Below are 22,584 nucleotides of genomic sequence, written 5' to 3'. Positions count from 1 at the left end.
CCTGATGTTATGGCAGCCACCATAGATAGGTCTCAAGGAGATTTGCAAATATACCGCAAAACAGCTAAAACGGTTTTTAAAAACAACTGACGATAGGCCTAAAAACAGTACAAGATGAACACCTAAAGCAGAGACCTTTTCCTTGTCAATATTGGAGACCAAGATTCTCTGTAAATTTATCAAAGAAGACAAGCTATGGAGCTGCTCTTTGAGGTAGAAGACTATCCAAAACCAGGCTTCCAACATTTAAAATGTACATAATTCCATGTGCATATTCTCCATGGGAGTAGTTTCATTGGGGTTTGAGCTGACTCATATTCAAAAAGATGCACTCAGCTCTCTTCAACTGCTCTATTAATTTATTAGACAAATTACACTCTCTTTAATATTCAGTTTATGTGCTTTCAGTGTAGTGGGCCCAAACCTGTGGAACTCCATGCTAACTGAGATTAGACAGGCCCTCTCCTTGCACATACTGTAACTAATACTTCCTTGCTCCATTTTAAGGTGGTGTTTGGCTTTATGATATGTTCTCATTGTCGCATTTCCTGTGGATTTATTTTTACGTATGCTGCATAAAAATGCAGTCAAGCAGTACTGATACAGGGTAAGTAGGCAAAGTAATGTTAAAGTCAGATTCTGATTTGCAGGATACTAAAGTACATTAATCCATATTTTTTAAACATTAAAAAAATGAATCATTTTGAGGTTCTTTATCTGCAGGGCCTCAGACCTGATTGTGGGATGCCAACCCATCTAAGGAACAGGTGTTGGATCCTTTGTGTGCAGAACATGGACCTATAGTGTTTGCTCACAAGTAAGACCTGCTGAGTTCACTGAGGCTCATGGTGCAACTTACGACAGATTAAATTAAGCTGGTGTTAAGTTACCATTATTCCAAACTCCATTCAGCAGCAAGGCTACTGCTGGCTGATCAGGCCTTTAAAATAGAGTTTGACTTACACAACAACCCTCTTTGCTTGCGTATGTTCCACCGGGTTGCCAGGTCACATGACTAGGCTGGAAGAGATTTTGAATAGGTGCAGGTCCATCTTTGTCCTGCCCCACTTCCTATTTCGGACTTAAGTTGGTTCAAGATACACAGGCTAAGCCAGAATAGCCATGTTAAGGGACGCATGCCGGCATGTTGCTGGCCGAGCTGGGATGAGGGAAATATGCTTGCGTAGCTCTGGTTCAGCAAAGACAGCCCCAAGATCTCTCTATTCTAAATTTACACACCTTGATATTAGATTGCTCTATCAGCCCCAAATAAGGATGCATGGGATTATAGCAATGGGTAATACCTCTTGCAAATGTTAACTCAACAGTGTGCAGCCTTTTAGAACAGCAACAAAAGCAATCAGTTTCCACTTGACTGTATTTTGGCTAGCGTCTCCTGTAATAGACAGGGAGTCTATAAGAAATGGGAGGCAATTTATTCTCGCAGTACTGAGGGCTGCATAACTGTCAATAAAATCCAGGAGACCTGACTCCAGTCCCCCTGCTCTGGCCTCCAGATCTTGCTGAGATAATGCTTTGGGGCTTCGGGGACATTTATGTTGAAAATGAGTTGTAATTGAGAGCTGTATATATTGACCAATAAAAGTTTATGGCAGTGAGGCAAGAAGGGTAGAAACACAAACTGTTAAATTCCTCCCTGCTTCTGCAGAAGACACACCAAGGGAGGCAAACCTCTCACAGCCTTTCAAAGGTGCTCTTGTCAAGGGCTCTAAATGGGATCATCGGGCGGAGCTTTGATTACCAAGGGCTCCCCCCAAAAGGAGATCATTTCCTTTACCCTTTGCTGCAGTTTCATGCAGAACGAAACTCTGCATTGCACACAGTCTCCCCCCTTTTTTTCCAATGTTGCTTTTATTAACCCTGATTAGTATGAGGCAATGGAGCCCCAGGTGATGACAACGAAAAGACACCAGAGCCAAGAAATGTACCTCTTTAGGCTGATTGGGGGCTTTTTTGGGGGGAGGGATGTTTGTTTTTTGAAGTTAGACATAGGAAGAAGAAAAAACGTCCAGGGCGTATGCATGTGTATGGCTGTGCGTGAGAGATGGAGAAGCTGGGTAGTATTTGCTCTGCGGCCAGCACTGTTTAAATTGCTCTCTATATTTAGCCTCTGAGTCATCACAACTGCTGACAAGAGGCTGAATTAGCTGAGACTTTGGTGCTGCACCTGACTGCTGGCCTTTGTGTGTCTCCAACAGAGAAGGAGTGTAGCTCTGTCTCAAGATTTTCTGAGTCGCTTCATCCGGCAGATCTGAAAGTTCCACTTCTACCTCCAGTTCTGTGTAGTGTAAACACAGGCCACTCCCTCTTCCTCATTCTCCTTGGGGCATCAGCTAAAAGATGGCTTAAGTGAAAGGATCCTCGTCTATTGGCTTCTTAGGAGAAGAAGGATTTTGTGTGTGTGTGTGGCAAAATAAAGCCGTGTGCTGCTAATAATAATAATAATAATAATATTTTTATTATTTATACCCCGCCCATCTGGCTGGGCCTCCCCAGCCACTCTGGGCGGCTTCCAAGAAATATTAAAATACTGTAATATATCAAACATTAAAAGACTCCCTAAACAGGGCTGCTTTCAGATGTCTTCTAAAAGTCTGGTAGTTGTTGTTCTCTTTGACATCTGGTGGGAGGGCGTTCCACAGGGAGGGCGCCACTACCGAGAATCTTTCTGGCAACCTGCTTCCATTGACTTGCTTATACTAAATTTTAAGAGCAAGTTAGGAATTGATTCTCAGAACTGGATTGTTGCAGGAAGCATCACTGCAAGTTAGTAGAACTGAAGGAAGTTTGCACTCCTAGGACTATCTGGTCTCCAGCCAGGGGTCTTGCTGCCTTCAGATAGCTACCTTGGCAAACTGCCATTTTTCACTCTTTATGCAGCAGTATGGTAAAGGTAAAGGGACCCCTGACCATTAGGTCCAGTCGCAGACAACTCGGGGGTTGCGGCGCTCATCTCACTTTACTGGTCGAGGAAACCGGCGTACAGCTTCCAGGTCATGTGGCCAGCATGACTAAGCTACTTCTGGCGAACCAGAGCAGCGCACAGAAACGCCATTTACCTTCCCACCAGAGCGGTACCTATTTATCTACTTGCACTTTGACATGCTTTCAAACTGCTAGGTTGGCAGGAGCTGGGACTGAGCAACGGGAGCTCACCCCATCATGGGGATTTGAACTGCCAACCTTCTGATCGGCAAGCCCTAGGCTATGTGGTTTAGACCACAGTGCCACCTGCGTCCCTTTATGCAGCAGTAAAGGTAAAGGGACCTCTGACCGTTAGGTCCAGTTGCGGACAACTCTGGGGTTGCAGTGCTCATCTCACTTTACTGGCTGAGGGAGCCAGTGTACAGCTTCTGGGTCATGTGGCCTGCATGACTAAGCCACTTCTGGCGAACCACAGCAGTGCACAGAAACACCATGGTAGTAGTTGACCAGTATTAGCTGCTGTGAATATGTGTAAAGAGGACATCCCCAAATGCTTTGGAAAGGAAGTGCAGGTCTTCTTCCTGGTGTGAGCATTCTGAATGCACATTTATCCTTTATACTTGGCCTTCATCACTGAGGCAGATTGCTCACACCTGTACCATAGTGGAGTATAAAGTGTGGATCTTCTTTTAGTGAAGACATTCGAACTGCCAAGGGCCAGCATCTGACATCCATTCTTGAAGCACAGATGAGGGAGAGGATGAGCTGAAGAAGGAAATAACTTTTTTTTAAAGGCAGTTGGAAAATGAATTGTAGTCTGGAGCACGTATCCTGTGACCATACATGCACAGGACCATACTTGTGCAATTGTGCTGTAGGTTGAGAGGAGAGATGGCTTGAGGAAGGCAGAGGAAGTTGCCAGAGAATGTTGCGCTGCACTTTAATTCCTTCCTAGAATATGTTTCAGTTGGGCAAACTCTGTGCCAATCCTGCTGTTGATTCTTAATGTGTAGGATCAATGAGGAAGCCATCTGGTGGCCTATACACATAAAAATTCACAACCATTTTCTTAAAGCTTTTTGCTTTGTCATCTGAAAGCATACCTTGGGCCAATGAAATGAAGCCACATTTCCCTCTTTTTTTTGCTCTGATTGCTTTTTTATATTTTTTTTTAGGATAGGCGTGGGTATACTTGCCTTTATGTTATTTAATATTAAGGCTGTGTTTTAATTGTTATAACTGAAGGGCAGGCAATAAATTGTTACAACAACAACAGTTTGTGAGGCTTGTATGCTTGTATTGCTTGACTTGGAACCCTTTTTTCAAAACCCTTGAACAGAGTCTCGGGGCTTGCCAATTCCAAAACCAACAGAGTTGAGAGCCTGTGTTGGGTATAGAGCACCCTTCCTTCCTTTTTGTTGCATACAGAGCAAGAAACTAAACAAACCATCAGAGTTAAGCAAGACAATAAGGGCCACGTCTTGTGGGCCTAGGAAAATGGTGGCCTGCGGTTATCTTCTCTGGCTTGGAAGTCAACTGGCTCTTGCTACCACTTCCTGCAGCCTCCGTCCTGAAAGACAGAGATGGAAGAGAATGGTTATTTTTAATTGTAAGCATACTGAGGAATAGTCCACTTATACAATCTTCCAGCAAATAGATTGAGTCACACATCAGAGGTGTATTTAGGGGAGCACGACCAGTTCGGTCCTCGGGAGGAGAAGGGCTGCAGCTATGATGTAGAATGAAAGGCAAGAGGTGGGGATGCCAAATTTTGGAATTGGACAGGGTGCCTCTGACATTTGAGAGGTCTGCCACTGCACACACACACTGCTAAACCTTAGGGCAGTGTCTTTCACCGTACAGACTCTGTGTTGACCCTTATTATTGCTTATGTGGCCAGGATATAACTTTTACCCCTCCCCCTGCCCCTGCTTACCAAGTCACTTTTTCCTGAAATATACTGCACTGTTCTGAAATGCTCAGTGGCGTCCTCCTTAAAATAGTTAGGTGGGGGTTTTTTATTTCAAGTCTAATGGGAAGACTATTGTGTGTTTGATGCATTTCCACACACACCCTTTTCATAAGCTTGCATTTTATGTGACAGGCGCATGGTACCTGAAGGATCTCTCTCATCTTCCCTTCTGAATTTGGGTTGAATATTAATATTGGAGAACCATTAGCACAGCTGGACAGTTTTCTTCCTAGTTCACTACCTTCTTTTTGATAGTAAGAAGAGAGGTGTCTACGCTTGTGCTTGTTGTTCTGTGACTACTTCTGCTTCCCCTCACTCTGCCCACTGCCCGCCAACTTCCTTCTCCAACATGTTCCTGACCTCTGTTGCCTTGGGGAACTTGAGTGATTTCCTTGTTTTACCTAATGTGTAATCTGTCCTGTGGCAGCACAGTTTGCCTCCAGGCCCCTGGCAGGCAAAACAACTTTTCAAGTGACTCAGCTTCTGGCTTCTGTGTGCTGCATACTTTGTTTTGCATATCATACTCATGGGTTTGTGTTTTGGTTGTTGGAGTCCCCTTGATTTTCTGCTCCAGCCTTCAGAATTCCATTTTATGTTGCTGGAATGGCAACTTCAGAGTTAATGCTGACTCCGTCTAGTCTGATAAAAGCTTGGCTGAAGGTTTGGAAGTGGCCACACCTTGGTCTTTTTTAAAGATTGGGCCAAAATGAATTTTTTTTTTACATCCACACCATTAATAAAAGTTTGCTCTCTTGTGTAAAGTGCTCAGCTGCTTGAAAAAATCTATTTCATTGCACCAGATGTCCCAATTAGCAACACTGTGATGGAAATAAGATCTCAGATATTTTGAAAAATTACTTGTAGATTACACTCTGTGAGTATTTCATCCAACATTGTTCCTTTCTTCCGAATTCTTTCTCCTTATCCTCAAAACACACACTTGCACACCTGTAAATGTCTTAGGAAGTTTTTTGAATTCGACACTGGCTGGAATAACATATAACGGATTCCTTGGTATTTACAACAGCTGCTGTATCCCACCATATTCCACAAAGGAACATAGTTTATATCATGCAGGACAAGGTTGAATGGCACTTTTTTGAGAGAGAGAGGTGGGGTGAGGTGTCTGCAGTGGTCATGGGAGAAGCTGGACCTGTGACACTTAAGCACTTTTAAGTTCTGGAAGCCGGTTCTTTTTATTTTATGCATACTGTTCTATGCTGCCCATTTCCTCAGCGGTGAAAAGTTTCTGTAGGACAGGAGTGGGAACCTTCAGCCCCAGGTCCACATTTTCTGTGGGCAACCTTTCAGGGGCGCAATTTGGGAGTGGGGTGGGCAGAGGCAAAAATGCATCGGACTTTTAGCTATATGCAGGAGTGCTCATTCCAGTCAACAAAACTCTGAGGTTTCTACAAATGCATTTCTCCATCTAGGCAAGCAACAGGCATGATCACAGCACCAGGAGACATTTCCACCAAGGAGGGCATGGAGCAAGGCTGGAGAGGGGTGTGGTCTGGGGAGAATCTTGAGGGCCAGGAAGAGAGGCATGGAGGGCCACATTGGGTCCCTGGGCCTTAGTTTCCCAATTCTTTCTGTAACTGCAGCAATGCTCCCAAAATACACAAGGAGAACATAAATGGAGAAACAAGCAGCATTGCACTCCTGTTGTGCATCCAATATACTACCTCACAGCTCATCCCCAGACAGAGGGATATCCTACACCTCAAGGTGTTTCTTGCCTTCTTTTACACTCTCTGCCTTTCCCCAGAACTGCTGTTCTGCACACGTAATCCCACTCTTCTTAACTGGGCAAAAAGGTTGTCACTTCCTGGTTCTTGTAGAGCAGGGGTCAGCCAGGTTTATCTTGCCTGGGCTGGATCGGTTCCACAGAGATCCCTCCGTGGGCCGGATTGCGCATGCCCCCTCGATTTTTGGCGTCTGCTCGTGCGCAGATGCAATTTTCGGCACCACGGAAGCAAGTCCCCATGCCACACTGCACCAGTTTAGCGCAGCGTGCGAGCTGGAGCGTTGGTTCAGGGGCGGCTCGTGGGCCTGTCAGACAACCTCTGCAGGCCACTTCCATTACATGGGCCTTAGGTTGTTGACCCCTGTTGTAGAGTGAGTGTGTGTGTGTGTGTGTGTGTGTGTGTGTGTGTGTATTCTCCAAAAAGGTAATCATTGGGAGTTCAGAGTTATATCCATCATTAGAGCAGACCTGACTCCTGAATTTACCCAAGCAGTCAATTGAAGGAGTTGGTGATGCTGCAAGGGAACCAACTGGTATGTTTTCAGAACCCTTTCAATGTCACAGAAGATACTGGAGTGCTGCTCTCAGCCTGCACAGCTGAGATGTGAGCTTTTTCGGTCATGTGGCACAGCTGCTTGGGCTTTCTTAATGTCTTGGGTCAACCTTGGTCAGCTTAAACCAGGCTTCCATTCTCTGCCTCTTTGGAAGGAAATAAAAGGCCATTGTTAACAAATGAGGCATTATGAATGAGAATAAGCAGACCATGCTGATAACTGAAGGGAACCAGAAAGAGAAACAGTCCTGGAGTTGCCAGGGGTCCTTTGTTTTAAGGGGGCTTCCCCTTTAATCTACATCACAGCGTTATGGGATATAAGGGAGGCAGCACACGTCATAAACGTGCAGCTGTGTAGAACAATGACAATGGCTTGAATCCAGAGTCGGTCTTCCACAAATGGAAGAGCTCCTTCCACCCGCAGAAGGAGGTACAATTCAGCAATTGCCCCTGCTGTTTCCTGCACTGCTTCCCATTCTGTTCTGGATGGCCTTCTGACACTCTGGAGCAGATTTTGGGGGGCTGCAAAGGAAGGGGGAACTCCGATAAATCTCCTCCCCCTTCCTTCAGCAGCAGCATGCTGTGAGCACAACTCTACTCACTGGATTGCTCCATCCAACCCTGTGTCTGCACACGTCTCTGATTTTTGAAACTGGGATCTGGCATCCAATTGTGCCTAATTTTCAAAGCCTGATTACGGCATTTGACAGGAGATGAGTGGCCGGGTGCTCTTGTCCAAAGGTAGCAGCATAAGGTTTCAGGTTCTCCCTCCCCACTACCACCCCAAACCAATTTTCTACATTTGCTGCTTGATAATGGGACCTGAAATAACCCCAAGGTTTTTCCCCCCTGTTTTTGTTTTCAAGTGTGTTCTTGCTTAAGGTTTAATTGGCTCCAGTCAGTAGGAAAGGGCTCCAAGACTGATTATTTATGGCTTACTGTCAAAAGGAGCTATAAAAAGGGGCAGTATTATCTTGGAGATGCTGGGAAGCAAAGCATGGGGGGGTGGGGAGAGAGCGCGCATAGGAGTGTGTTTTCTTGTACTGGATAAAATCAGTTTTGCTGTCTCAGCAGTGTGGTTTAAATTGAAGATTAACCCTTTGACCTTCACGGTGTCAAATCACTTACAGATGGATCACCAGCTACACTTCTCCCTCTCTCCCTACCCTCTTCCCCCCCCCTTCTCTTTCTCCTATGTTTTGGGGGTGGGGAGGGGGGCACCCTCCTTTTTTTAAAAAAAAAAGGGAGGGGAAAGAAGTTGTTTGTTCTTGCAGCTGGGGCTTTGAGTGGCTCAGAAGCCAATCTGATTAAAAACAGCACTTGGCTAAACTCTGCAGAATCCTGCAGAAAGGAGAAGAAGAAGAAAAAAACCTTAATCCTTTTGTGCACAATACATAAAGGGTCTGCTCTTTTCTTTTTTACAATGTTGGAGCTACAGTGATTCCTGGAGGATCTACACCTTTCTCTCTCTCTCTCTTTCTTTCTTCTTCTCCCTCTTTCACATTTTGGGCCTGCCCTTGAAAGCATAACTGGAGTTTTCACTGGAAACTTGGGCAATGAGTTTAATATGAGTAATCGTTGTTTAGACCCTTTCCCCTTTTTACAGCACCAGCAGAACCGAAACCAGGTCTGGTGGCAGATCCTCCTTTTCCTCCATAACGTGGCGTTGAACATGGAGGCCAACAGACACCACGCAGGTCGGAGGTGAGAGCTACCCTGCTTCTTCCGGGTCGCATCCAGTCTTCTGGGAGCACTGAACAAATCCAGGGCAGACATGTGTATGCCACTAGACAGATGTGAGGCTCCTGTGAAACTGAGGACACTTGTACAAAGGACTTGCTTTCTCTCTCCGCGGCTTCCTGTCCTCTGAGGTGGGAAGCTCTGGTCCAACACTGTTGAAGAACAATCCTCCAATCAAATGTGTGTGGCTTTCACTCAAGAAGCAAGCGAGCAAGGAAGGGGCTGGTATAGGAAAGCTTTGGTTTTAGCCAGTGATGGGCGCATGCAGCATTTTGCCGGTTAGAATTTAGGGATGATGAGTCACAACGAATTGGGGTATTTTATGAATGAGGCACACTTGTTTCAGGAAACCTTTTTTTAAAAAAAAAAATCTGTTGGCATACGTGTACAGCTGGGGAATATTGAATCCTTACATTTTATTGCTGGAAGACACTGGTTTTAAAAAAGGAGCAAAGCTTGAATGGAAATATACCTTCTCTGGAATTCACGGAGCCATGAAGCTGGGTCCCCCTCCCATCTTTTATTTTTTGGGGGAAATCGAAAAATAAGCAACACTTTCTCATTTAAAGTACTAGCCGCACTACTTTGAGAACACAAAAGTGTATTGTGATTAACCCAGCAGATAAAATTGTGCTGTATCGTATATTTATGAAAATTTTAAGCATCGTTGCCTTAATCTTATTCAAATATATCCAGCGTTAGAGGTGGAGCTGCAAGCTGCTGCCCCTAAGATACCTATCTTTATTTTTGTGAGTTGGGAAAAATAGGAGTAAAAATGATGGGAGAAGTTCACCGTCACAATCTTCCAGTCGTTCCATCAGCACAAGCAATTTCAGCTTGCCCAATGGAATGATATTCCTTCTCCTCGCTGCACAAACTGTTCTGGAGTTCTCCTGGCATCCCCCCCCCCCCGAGCCAGTTTGAGAGGGTCCTGGGGGTGCAGTGGGACTTCCCCCTCCCTCCACTAGCTCCCACTAGCGCACTACTTAGTTGAATCCTACCCATTTTAACAAATATATTATTGATGGACTACAGAAACCAGAAACATCACAGTGAACTTGGGGGGTGGGAATATTACCAGAACTTAGATAGAGAGACCTTGATACACAGCTATGAAACTAGTCTGGTACTCCAGGGCAAGTTTGGGACTTGTGACATTTTCAATCTTATGCAAGTAAAAAGTCATGGGGTCTCTTTTCCCAAAAAAAAATCCACCTTTCCACAATACTGCAGAAACAATATATCATATTTGGCAGAACTCCTGCACCAAATCGCCGAAGATGTTCTGCATTCTGCAACATTTAGAGGTCTCTTTGCTAACATCTAAGAGTGTTCCTCATTTGGTGATCCAGCCCAGATTAATAGCAATTATATCCTTGCTAACTCTACTTCTAATATATCGGATCTAAGAAAATAAAAACTGAATTAATTGACTGTGTCAGTATGATTTTTAAAGGCTGCTTTTAAAAGCAGTTCACTTGTTGTGAAAGAAAATTTGTTTCACAAGGGTTTTTAATTCGCTGTCATCCCAAATTTCTAATTTTTCAACTTTTCCTTTTGGGGAGAAAGCTGGGCATGGGGAGAGAGAGTTTCCTCCCCCCCCCCCCGCCTCTTGCAGGCCTTAATTCTACTTCATATTCCCCTCTGCCTTTGCTGCCTCATGCTCTCGTGAAGCTGACCTTGCAACATTTGCACGAATCAGTGCAACTATTTCTTGTTAGATTATTTCTCAACGCTTTCCAGGATGACATGGTAGCTTACTGCTCAAAGGACTGTTTTCAGCCTGTTGGAAAGTGGTCTCCCTGGACCCATTCCAGACCCTGGAGAGTTTCTAATAGTTCATCACGATGTGAAAATGGATCATTTAGGAGGTGTGGTTGTGACGATGAGACTTTGTTGGCAGACTCCTTTGGGAGGTCAAGTTTGGGCTTTCGGCCATATAAATATATGCATACTCAGGGAGTTATGCTTCCCAGAGTAACTCCTTGGCAAAATCAGTTGCTGAATGAGATTGCACAACCTATAATGGCCTATGGAGTTAGTGATGGTGTCAGTGGATTATATCTTCTTTTTTAAGGACTCGCCTAGTTTCATTTTTGGCAGCCCCTTTCACAGCTTTTCCTGATCAATAAAACTAATTCCTTTCCCATGTGTTACAAAGCTAATGCCTGAAGTCCATTTGATATATCCCCATTTGCCAGCAGTATTGGAGGTTGCCATGAGTGAATATTGGCTAGCAAAAAATAAATGTCATGAGAGTTCTTATTGGCTTTGAATCTGAATAATACACAGTATTTGAGCAATATGGAACAACGGATTATGCAGAACAAAGGATGGGCATCTTTAGTTAATATTGATACAGAATTATTATTGTTGAGTAATAAATAATATTTGATGGCATCCAACCAATTGTCCTGATAGCGCGAGGGCTTCCACTTGCTCAACAGCTCCTCTTCTCCTCATGCTCTCTCTCCCAAATTTGTTCTGGGGTTCCTCTAACTACCTGGAACCCCCAACTATAGGAGGTGGAGAGGGAGAGGAACTCCTATTCAAAGGATGACTTCATTGGATAGAACCCTTCATGTGTTAGTTACTATTATTATTGTCAGTATTGACTGTTGGTTAATACTGAACAATTGTAATAATCAATACATACATATTTAAAAGACTTGCAGCTTGGGCTGCATTGTAGGATGAAAGCAGACAGTGGCTCCATCCTATCTTGAATATCTAAGGACGCGAACGTCATTCCTGAGTGACGATCTGGGGAGCCTACAAGGAATTTCAGCTTCTCATTTCCTGGAGAACAGTAAAAGCTGCTACTTAAGATATGGTAATAGAAAATGAGGAGTTCCCCATTTGCTGCCTCCACTGTCCTTAGGCTCTTTTAACATATTAAACTCAACTGCACAGGCTAGAAAGACTTGGCTTATTATGGGTATTCCCTATGAGTTCTGCAGCTCCATCATGTTTCGTTTGTATACTTTAGCTGGTCTGTTTTTTCTGGTCTCTGTTTCTGGATAGTGTACATATTTTAACCGCCTTGTGATGCCGTATTAACATTTTGTTATTGTGACATGCTAGGGTTGCCCTCTCCGGGAGTCAGCTGTCTTCTCCAAGTGTCTAGAAATGTAATCTTTGGGAGGAGTGAGTTTTCAAGTGTGTAAATGTATAACCATTCATTCACACACTGCCCCTGTATTTGTACAGCACTGGAGAAGGATTTTCCCAGTGGTCTTCAGTGCGAGGAGTACTTGTCCCTATTGCTATCTGTGAAATGCAGGAGGGCATACGTTTGTACTCTGTTGTGCATTTGAGGACATCTCTGTTTTCCCTCAAGTCAATATTTCAGGCTGTAAGGCTGCATTTCCTACCTCCATTGCCCTGGTCTGGGAGGAAGAGGCAGTCTGGGCATGTAGCCTCCACTTGCAGAGTGTTGCCAGCTTCACTCTCTAGCACAGAGCTTCTCTTCTGCAGGTGATATGCCTGCTGGTGGCAGCCCCCAGGAAACCCCCAAACAGGAGACGGAACAGGGCTAAGATGACCTAGGATCCACTGGTTCCCAAGCCAGCCCTGCCCCACTGCCATAACATGTGACAGAACAGAACTGGTGCAGTTGTTTGCAATGAATGTGGTGGTAGCACTGGGGTGTTAGACATTTGCAAATGTCAGAGTTTTGGAGTGGTAGCTATCACATTGGACTGTTTGGAAGATAGTGAAATTTGTACCTTTTAAAGTATCTTTATGCATGTTTCCATAAGGCCATTGATTTATTTCATACATGTGCACACTTTTTCAAGCACAAGTTTTAAGGTGAATCTGACATTATTATTACTATTTTAAGTTGCATTCTGCACACCATTCATCAGCATATTTGTCCTTGACTAAAAGTGCTTCCAGGCAGGGGTTTATTGTGGATTTGGTACTGTCATGCATCCAACTTTGTTTGTAGGCAGCATCCACACAATGTCATTGGCAATGAAACACCAGCTCATATTCCCTCACTGCCCCCTGCCCCCAGCTGCCAAAATATAATCCGGATTTACCCTTTCGGGGGGGGGGGCGCAAATCCAGTAAGGAGAAAGAACCGTATTGTTGACTACCCATTTGTGGTATCTCCAGGGCCTACTTGCAAATTAAGTCCCCATCTGGAAGCACCCTCAAAAAAGAGGATTTAAATAATAATAATTCTGGGCATCTTTTCCTTTTCTATCTCTTTCTCATTTTCTGTTCTTTCTTTGTCAGTCCTTTTTAAACTTTCCTTGGATGTTTTAAAGCCAGTAATAGTGCTTTTGCTGCAATTCTTGGAAACTGAGACAGAAATCATAACAAACTGCACTGCCTAAGGTAGTTTCCAGCTGCCAAGAATTAGGGCAAGGTGGGGAGAGAGGAGGGAAAATGGTCTTCAGATAAAAAGAGCAGCCCTTGGGAAGACCGGCTTTTTACAAAGTGCTGATGGTCTCAGTGCTCTGCTGCACAACTTCTGTGGCTACAGATGCACCGCTACCGTTTTTATGTTGGTTTCTGAGGTTTCTCTATGTTCCATGGCCTTTTTATTTTTCCCATTGTACCAGGCCTGCCTGTCTTCCCCTGCCAACCTAAGCAGCCTGTTGGCAGCAAGTTCTTGTCTGTGTTCCTGAAGGATGGAACTCTCTCGTTTTGCATGCTGGCCCTGAAGCAAGGCTTTCCTGCTCTTCCAGGCTCTCCGTCGCTCGCGAGCTTTGTCCATATCAGCTGCTAGAATAAGGGAGCAGGAAGGGTAATCCAGTGCCTGCATAGGAGGCCATGCCTGTAGCTTTGCTTTTTCCTCAGATTGGCTACTGGTCTTGTTTTGCTCCATGTGGAGTATGAATAAGGGCTGTTTTGGCATGGCGATAAAGCCTGAGTTAGATAAAGCACCAAGATGCTGTTCAAAAGGAACTGCGAGCCGGTATTGATTCACATTAATAAGTGCTTTGCACAAATAAGCACATACATAGCCCCCGATTCACAGCAATAGCTGGCTTCAAGCCCACTTTGACAATGCTGCCCTGTGGAAGTGGGCCGGGAATGGCATTAATCGCACATTCTGAACCTGGCACAACAGGTCGAATGTGCTTCATGGAATTTGACATACACAATGGTTGGGAGAACCTTGAGCATAAAGTTGGAAGTATCAATGCCACTGAACAAAGACCTGTGGCGGGGCTTAATAGAAATTGCCCACTAGCCATAAGCAGAGTAAGTGTATACTCAATGGAGAAAATGCTATAAGCACCACAAATGAAACCAGTATATATATTTGCTACTCCACATTGTAGTCACAGATTGCCAAATGGGAAGGTGTCTTCTGCTGGCACAGCCCATTGTCTCTTTCAGCTTAGCTTTGTCTACACTGATTGGTTCTCTGGGGTTTCCCAGCCCTACCTAGAAATACGAGGGATTGTTCCTGTGACTACGTCCCTCCCTATGCCCTTAAAAAAACAACACCAAATGCATCCGTAGAGACTTTGCCCACCTGAACGTGCCTGTGTGTGCTACCAGCTACTCTTCCACCACGCACCAGTATCGCACACCCACCGTCCGGGGAGCAGGGATTGGGGTGGAAGGAAGAAATCACTGCAGGGCCAGCCCATTCGGGGAAATGGGGCAGCCAGCTTGACCAGCAGGTGCTGGTGAGCAAGGAACAGCTGTGCAGGCCTGGAGTTAAAAAATGCCTTGGGATTGGGCTGCTGCCTTATCACCGGGTGCATCAGGTGATTTAAAGGCATTGGGTAGGTTTCTGGGTGGTAACCTGGCGATCCAAACACACCACTTTTTCTGGCATGGATTTTAATACCCTTTGCAGAGCAAGCATGTTAATGATGACATGTGGGGATAGCCATCCTGGGTGTTGTTTTATTATCTCCTAACCCGCCCAGTTTTGTATTCTGAAAGCAGGAATTGTTGCTCATTCTCCTATTACGTCATATTTTTAAACGATTGAGTTCCGCATATTAGCAGTGGGCAGAGCTTACCAGATCTCCCGTTAAGAATGTCGCTGCAGTTTACCAGAACGGAGCAGGGGGCGATATGCAGCAACAAGGTCAGCACTGTGCAAACGCCAATCCGACACTCACGCCAGTGCACTGGCAATGTGGCCACTGCACCACTGGGGATGGGAGGTCAGCTACGTGCTTCCACCCTGCTGACACTGGCTGCTTCCGCTGTGGATGATAAACTCAGTAGTGGAGCTAGAAATACGGAAAGCAGGCCTGAGGATTGTTCTGGTGGAAGATACCAATCGCTGGCAGATTCTGCCAGCAAATTATTTGAATGGGATGGAAGGCTTTCCTTTATTGGCAAGCTTGTTGCATCTGAATTGTTTTGTATTAGTTACAGATGAAAGTGTGTTCTCAAAGTAGCAGCTAAAGTCCAAAGTGAGCTGAAGGCGCAGCCCCGTTGCACACCTGACTGAGTAAATCCTACTGAGTTTTGTAGGACTTACTTAGTAAGTTGGTAGAGGGTTGTGCCCCATGTCACGTCAGCAGTGGCGTAGCGTGGGTTGTCAGCACCCGGGGCAAGGCAAGTAATTTGCGCCCCCTAACCCGTGGATTTGCGCCCCCTAACCCTAACCCCCAGATGTTGCGCCCGGTGCGGCCGGCCCCCCCTGCACCCCCCATGCTACGCCACTGCACGTCAGTATCTCTGTGGCTCCTTCAGAGCACTTCAGCAAATCCTCAGAAATTTACCTTTGAAAACCTAGATATGTTCTCAAGGTGCGACGTTTGCGAGCCACTCTCCTTTTCAGACATCCTTCTCAGTTGAGGGCTCACGTGCCTTAGCTACAGCTCATCTATTTCATAGCTTGGGGGAGGGGGGGAGGTTGATAGGGATGCCAGCTTCTTGGCTTGTTGGTGAGCCACTAAAAGCTGCTTGATTTGCAGGATTTAGCTGCCGTCAGCCCGTGTTATAAAAAGGTATATTTGCTGGTTTCTGCACATCTATCTGCTCTGAAATGTTAAAGTCTGAATGCTCTCCACCCCATCAGTTGGCATCCCTGGTTGTCATTCCAGTGATTATAATCCAAAACTGCTTAATACGGCCATTAAAAATAATAAAAGGTTGCTTTTGATTGTTTAGCCAGCAGGGGGGAAATGCATCAAAAAGAATTTCTTAGTGAGCTGTCCAAGAACTCTTTCAGCATGTAAACCACAGACTGGGAACCTGTGGCCCTCTGGATATTGCTAGACTGCAGTGTCCATCAGACAACATGTCCAGTGAGCCTGGATTGTGGGAGTTGTAATCCTGCAACATCTAGTAGGTCACAGTTTCCCCATCCCTGATGGAAAGAGTGCTTGGGATAATTCAGTTTCATTTGTACATGGGCTCAGAACTGGTACAAAGTTCTAGTTCTTAGCTGTAAGTATCGGGAGAAAACAGGCCAAGGGTGTCTCCAGATGAGTGTTTATTGTGGAATTGGTGCTTCTCATGCATGCAAGTTTTATGCAGCAGCCACACTATGTGGTCAGCATCTAAATGCCAGCCTGTCTCCCCTGCCCTCTCTCTAGAGAAAAATCCAATAAATGAAAACAAAACCCCGTTGCCAACAAGCCACTTGCAATATCTCAACAATCCATTTGCAAATTAAGCCCCTTTTGGGAAATATCCCAAACACGAAATGTTCTGGAATATAATTGTTTATGTGTATAAATAAAATGTAGTCTCTAAAGTTCTTCTATCCCTCTGCTTGAGATACGGTTGCTCCTGTTTCAAGTGCCTTGCTGCCCTGGACCTCTATCAGCAGCTTGACTTGCTGGGCTTAGAAGGGGGTTTGCTGTTCATTTCCATGTTGTAAAAAGCTGTACCCTGTTATTTCATTCCAACCAAGCTGCTGTTGAAAGGCGCAGCTACAGAGACCAGTTCAAATATTGGCAACCCTCCCCTCTGCCTGCACAGACACAAACACACACTTGTATAAGAAACACTTTCCCTTTGAAATTAATTTTGGAACTTGGCATCTTCCAAATTAAAATCTGAGTGAAGGTTGGTTATGCTTAAATGAAGCTCTGCTGAAAGCAAGTGAACATCAGTAACTCAGGCCTAACTTTTCCGATTGATTTCGATGGGTCTCAAGTGCAACTAACTGTCTCTGTGTGGGGCCTATGTCTCAGGAGGGGGCACTGGAGATTATGGAAGCCATTTCCTGTGTTTATGAGGAGGGCTTTTGTCTATTTGAAGACTTTGAGTAAAGCGGGGTGTGGGATGGGGGAGGCAACTTAAGGGTGCTAAGGGGATTGAATTGTTTAGACGGTTTAAAATGGTGTTATGAAAATTATTGCGTGTACAATGCTTTTTCTATAAAAAAAAACCCTAATGATTTCTTCTGTATGGTTTTTTCTTCTGAAGAGCTTCAAGGAGTCAGATATAGGCATACACAACCCGGAAGGCAACTGTTACACAACATTTTTTAGATCACTTTTCAAAGTGCAAGGTGCTTTTTATTCTTACTCTTACGATCTTGTTCACCTTCACAAGAGCCACTTAAAGCCAAGCTGTCCAGAACGTCTTGGCCAAAGAAGAAATAGGCAGGTCTAGTTTGTCATACAGGGATGAAGAACAAATAAAGAATGAAGGACTGTTCCCTGTAAAGTAGGATACATGGCCACCATGCCTCCCCTTTCCAACTCCTTGACAGCATATTCATCACATTGATGTAATATCCATTAAAGAAGGCTATACTATTTCTCTCCCCTCTTCAGACAGATAGTCTGGTCAAGCGATGTGAAGACCAAATATAAGTCAAATGTTTTGAAAAGTTGGGTTCCTAACCGAAGCATCAGCCTTCTTTCGGGGTTTTAGAAAATCCTGTTACTATAATGGTGTAACCTCCAGGTGAAGTTTGAATTAAATTTAAATTTTAAATTAATTTTAAATTTTAAATTAAATTTAAATTTTAAATTAAATTTAAATTTTAAATTTAAATTAATTTTAAATTTAAATTTGGTTATTGTGCCTTTTTCTTTTTTCTTTTGCAATCCTCTCCCTTTCCAATTGCAGATTTTTTTAAAAAGGGACTTCGATATGCTCCACGATTCTTTCAGGAGTAGTATAGAAAGAGAAGTGTGTGTTGCTCCGCACTGGACTCTTGTACTTTTTATAGAAAGAAGTTAACTTGACAATAGCCAATTGCACTGGGAAAGCAGGTAACCTTTCTAAAATTAAAATTAGTTTTAGCATATAATTCACTCATTCTGTCTCCCCTTCGATCCTCCCAGCTTGCAAGATGGCTCTCCAGCCAGATCCTTGGCAAACCTGGTCCTGAAGCACACAAACCTCCTTTTCCATAGTCAGAGACCCAGCGAGAATGTAGCATTTTGTCTATCCTGGTTGTGTGCCTTCAGGACTCTTCTGCCTTGACCTGTGGCAACTTTAGAGGAGATCCTCTTTTCCCCCCTCCTTTTAGTTTTTGTTACCTTTGCAATATATTTAGCTCTGGCTTTTCTCTGTTTTGGTGCTTTTAAATATATTTGAAATTCGTCTTGGATTTTTCCCCCATAACTGGTACAATTTTTAATAAAATGCTTAAATCAAATCCTCTCGTTCTGTGTGTTAATAATAGCTGCTCTTGAGTTCTTCTAGTTTTCACCTCGGTAAAAGATGGGAGATGCAAGCAGCACCTTTCCTATGGATTGGAGGGGACATGGAGGGATGCATATGGGAGGAAGTGCCCTTTAGGTTACATAGTTCCCCCTGCAAGTCTTTGAAGGGCGTTGAAGGTCATCACTGGCACTTTCAACTGGGCATACAGCACTACAGGCTTCTGAATGTTTTGGAAATGCAGCTCAGTAGAGAGCGTCCTGAGAGATTAGCCAAAATGAACTCTGAGGTCAAATATTTCTATTAAGACATGGGTGGGGCACCTTTTTTGGCTCCATGGACCAGATCCTTATCTGTATTAGCCTCACGGACCAAATCTGTGACAGGTGGATGGCTTGTCAATCATATGAGATCATTATGCCAGTCAAAATCCCTTGCATGGGGTTCCCAAGTACCTGACATCCAGCTCGAGCCCCTTCCTCAGGAAAGGGAATGTTAGCGACTGGCCTACAGTTGTTTACGTCTTCTAAGTCCAGTTTAGGTTACCACCAGGACCAAGAAGATGCCAGTGTGTTTGATGTGCAGAATCAAAGAAGCTCTTAGAGGTAAGTCTTGTCCAAATGAGGAGGGAGGTAAAGGAACATGAACTCTGGCCAAAATAAATAAATAAGCAAGCTGACAATAAGGGATGCTAAAAGGGAATTTGAGGAGCACATTGTTAAAAACATAAAGACCGCCATCAACAAAATATTTTAAGTACATTAGTAGCAGGAGACCATTTTGGGAGGCTTTGGACCCTTGGATAACAAGGGAGTGAAAGGTGTGCTGAAGGAGGACAAGGAGAAGAGAAGCTGGCTGAATTCTTTGTATCTCTCTTTATAATAATAGTAATAATTAATAAATAGGGTGGGTCCTTGTTCCTGAACATTTGCAAGAAGTTCAAGGCCTAATAGACGAAATAAATGTGAAAAAATTGTTGGGACTAGATGGTATCCACTCAAGAATTGTCAAGGAACTCAAATGCGAAATTGTTAATATGCTAACAAAAATAGGTAACTTGTCCCTAAGATCTGGAAAAGATAGCCAACGTAACATCAATTAAGTGATCTGGGTTGGTAGGTTGGTGGTCTGGAAATTACAAGCCGGTTAGTGTAAAGTCTGTTTGGGAAGGCTGGTGGATAGTATTGTTAAACCAAATAACCAAGCCTATAGAAGAACAAGGCTTGCTGAAGCAACAGTAGCAGCAGCATGGCTTCTGCAAGGGTAAGTTTTGTCTCCCTAACTTACTAGAAGTAACACACATATACAGTAAAGTAGAGGCAATCCAGTTGACATAGTGTTCTTGGACTTTTAAAACGTTTTTAACAAGGTATGCCTCCAAAGATTCCTGAGCAAGCTTACAATCAAGGAGTAAGAGGAGAGGTCCTTTTGTGGATTAGGAAATGGTTAAGTGGCAGGAAGCAGAGAGAAGGAATGAATGGAGGAGTTTAGAAGGTGGAGTCCCCCCTCCCAAGGATTGCTTTGGGAGACCTGTGCTTTTTAACTTGTTCATAGACTTATCTAGAGTTAGTGAGGTGGCCAAGTTTATTTCACATATATTTTCATGGGGTCTGAACTGCCAGTGAGTGACCAGATCAGGACAGTAGCAACTGTGAAAAAGACAAATTCCATGCTAGGGATAATTAGGAAAGAAATTGAAAATAAAACTGCAGATATCTGAAAATAAAACTGCAGATAATGCCATATAAATCTATGGTGTGACCGCATTTGGAATACACCGAATAGTTCTGGTGACCTCAGCTCAGAAAAGGTATTGTAAAGCTGGTGAAGTTTCAGAAAAGGACAACCAAAATGATCAAGGGAATGCAGAATATCCCCATGAGGTAAAGTTATAGCATCTTGGGGGAGAGGGTTTACTTTAGAGAAAAGGTGAGTGAGAGGCAGCATGATGCAAGTGTGTAAAATTATGCATACAGCATGGAGAAAGAGGACAGAGAAGAGTGTTATCCTCTCCTGCACTAGAACTTGTGGACTTCCAATGAAGCTGAATGTTGGAAGATTCGGGAGAGAGAACACTGTGCATAAACTTTGGAGTTTGCTCCCACAAGAGGCTATGATGCCTTCAAAAGAGGACTGGACAAATTCATGGAGGACAAGACAATCAGAAGCCAGTTTGCGGGCTTCTCATGGATCGCTGGTTGGCCACTGTGGGAACAGGATGGTGGACCAAATGGACCTGATCCAGCAGGGCTGTTCTTATGTTAGGTTTCTTCAGGAGCAGTCTAATCACTATCCCTGTTAAAGAGGCTAGGACTACTCCCTCACGGAAGTGACTTCTACTTCCTGGACCCAACCAGCCCATAACTGTATCCAGTTATTTGTTCAACAACATAAGTACTGCTTCTGGCTCTGATGGAAATTGCAAATACAAGTAGGTTTCAGCAGCATCCCGTACTTCAAATACACGAACAATCTCTCCTGGTTCAACTATACAACTAGAATAGATAAAAGTGTCATTACTTTTAAAGGAGTTGATGGGTTATTTCATTTGGCCTTTCAGAAACTACAGTGGTACCTCAGAAGTCAAACGTAATCCGTTCCAGAAGTACGTTCGACTTCCAAAACATTCAGGAACCAAGGTGAGGCTTCCAATTGGCTTCAGGAAGTTCCTGCAGCCAATTGGAAGCCGTGTTGGATGTTCACGTTCCAAAGAATGTTCACAAACGGGAACACCCACTTCCAGGTTTGTGGTTTTTGGGAGCCAAAACGTTTGACTCACAAGGTGTTCAGGATCCAAGGCACAACTGTACTGCAGTCCTGATGCTGGAAGGAAGCGCATGATCCACTCATCTCATGTGACTTTTGTAAGTGTCGTTATCAGTGCACCAGGGACAAATCCACATGAAATCCGGATCCCGTGCCACAATGGCAACATGAATCGACCCCATAACAGCTTGATTTCTTATGCACAAATTGCAGCCAACACTCTGAAAGAGAGCAGGGCACAATCCAGGTAAACGGAAGCACCATATGAAGTGCCATCTGTTTCCATGAGAGGGTTAGGCATGTGCTTAAATTTCTCACATTCAAATCAGTGTGATTAAATGGGGCTTAATTTTAGCTGGCTTCTGACTCATTAAAAATAAATAAATTATGGAAGGAGGGGAAATCTCTCCTTGAATTTTCTGAGAGGGGTTGCTTCAGCTCAGAACCCCCTGCCTTGTCTCAGCTCTTAATGAAAGCTCTGACTGTAATCCTGCTTGCAGGAGGAGAAAGAGGTGGAATTGATTCAGACAGCAAGAAATTCAATCTGAGTTGTTTTCAAACTCTCCTGTAAATTAAAAAAAAAAAATCTTAGCATGGGTTGTAGTTGATGAAGGGTTTTTTTGTTTTTAAAGAGCTGAGTGTGCAGGTGTTGGTACAGAAAAATACAATGAAAATTGATGACAAGTCCTTCCCCTGGAGACAGAACAGGACTCTGGCACATTGAGCAAGCATTGTAATAATAAACAATTCTGCCATGAAAGGGCCAAGCCCATCTTTACTCAATTGTAAGAATAAAGATGCTATCGCAGGTTGTGCTCGTATGAATACTGAAAAGTGGTTTGAAAAGAGAAGTATTACTCCATAGAACCTGAGATGATCAGATAAGCAAAACCTGGACTCTCCTAATGCTCTCCAATGCTATCGCTGGGCAAAATGTCAATGATGCAGTCTTTTATTTTGAAAGGATCTCTTTAAATCAACAGAGGATAAATTCAAGTAGAGGTTGCTCCAGTCCCCCTCTCCACATACTAACGAAATATAAACCTGAACGCATGTCAAAATTCAGTGCAGTCAAACTGTCGGTTGCTGTTCTCCCTTCTGCTATAATTTAGGTTGGAAAAACGGCCACTTGCCTCCTGTGATGGCAGAACTGTTGCTGCTTTATAGGGCTGCTTCAATCTTGTGCTTTTATTTTATCTAGGACATGAAGCTAGTAGGACTTTGTGTTATGTAAAAATAGTACTCACCACCCTGTGTAAAAAAAAAAAAGTAAAAAATGTTTACCCTAAGTTTTAGTAATAC

General features: G+C 44.0%; 1 protein-coding gene across 3 annotated transcripts in view; it reads left to right on the top strand.

Annotated features, from left to right (window-relative positions):
• The window catches only part of BMF (Bcl2 modifying factor), a 51,092-nt gene that overhangs the window by 13,962 nt on the left and 14,546 nt on the right, over positions 1-22,584 (top strand). Inside the window, exon 4 of one of the 3 annotated variants that reach the window (XM_079989301.1) lies at positions 8,825-10,388. The exons of 1 other annotated variant lie outside the window; for it this stretch is intronic. In XM_079989301.1, the coding sequence (XP_079845427.1) occupies positions 8,825-8,926 (102 nt within the window). In that variant the 3' untranslated portion in view covers positions 8,927-10,388. Of the gene's footprint in view, positions 1-8,804; positions 10,389-22,584 lie in introns of those variants that run through there. One more of the 3 variants, XM_079989302.1, reaches the window with a different exon arrangement.

The sequence above is a fragment of the Podarcis cretensis genome (assembly GCF_951804945.1).
Source record: "Podarcis cretensis genome assembly, chromosome: 1".
NCBI classification, from domain to species: domain Eukaryota; kingdom Metazoa; phylum Chordata; class Lepidosauria; order Squamata; family Lacertidae; genus Podarcis; species Podarcis cretensis.
The sequence above is the reverse complement of the archived record's forward strand: the minus strand, read 5'-3'. Positions and strand labels throughout refer to the sequence as shown.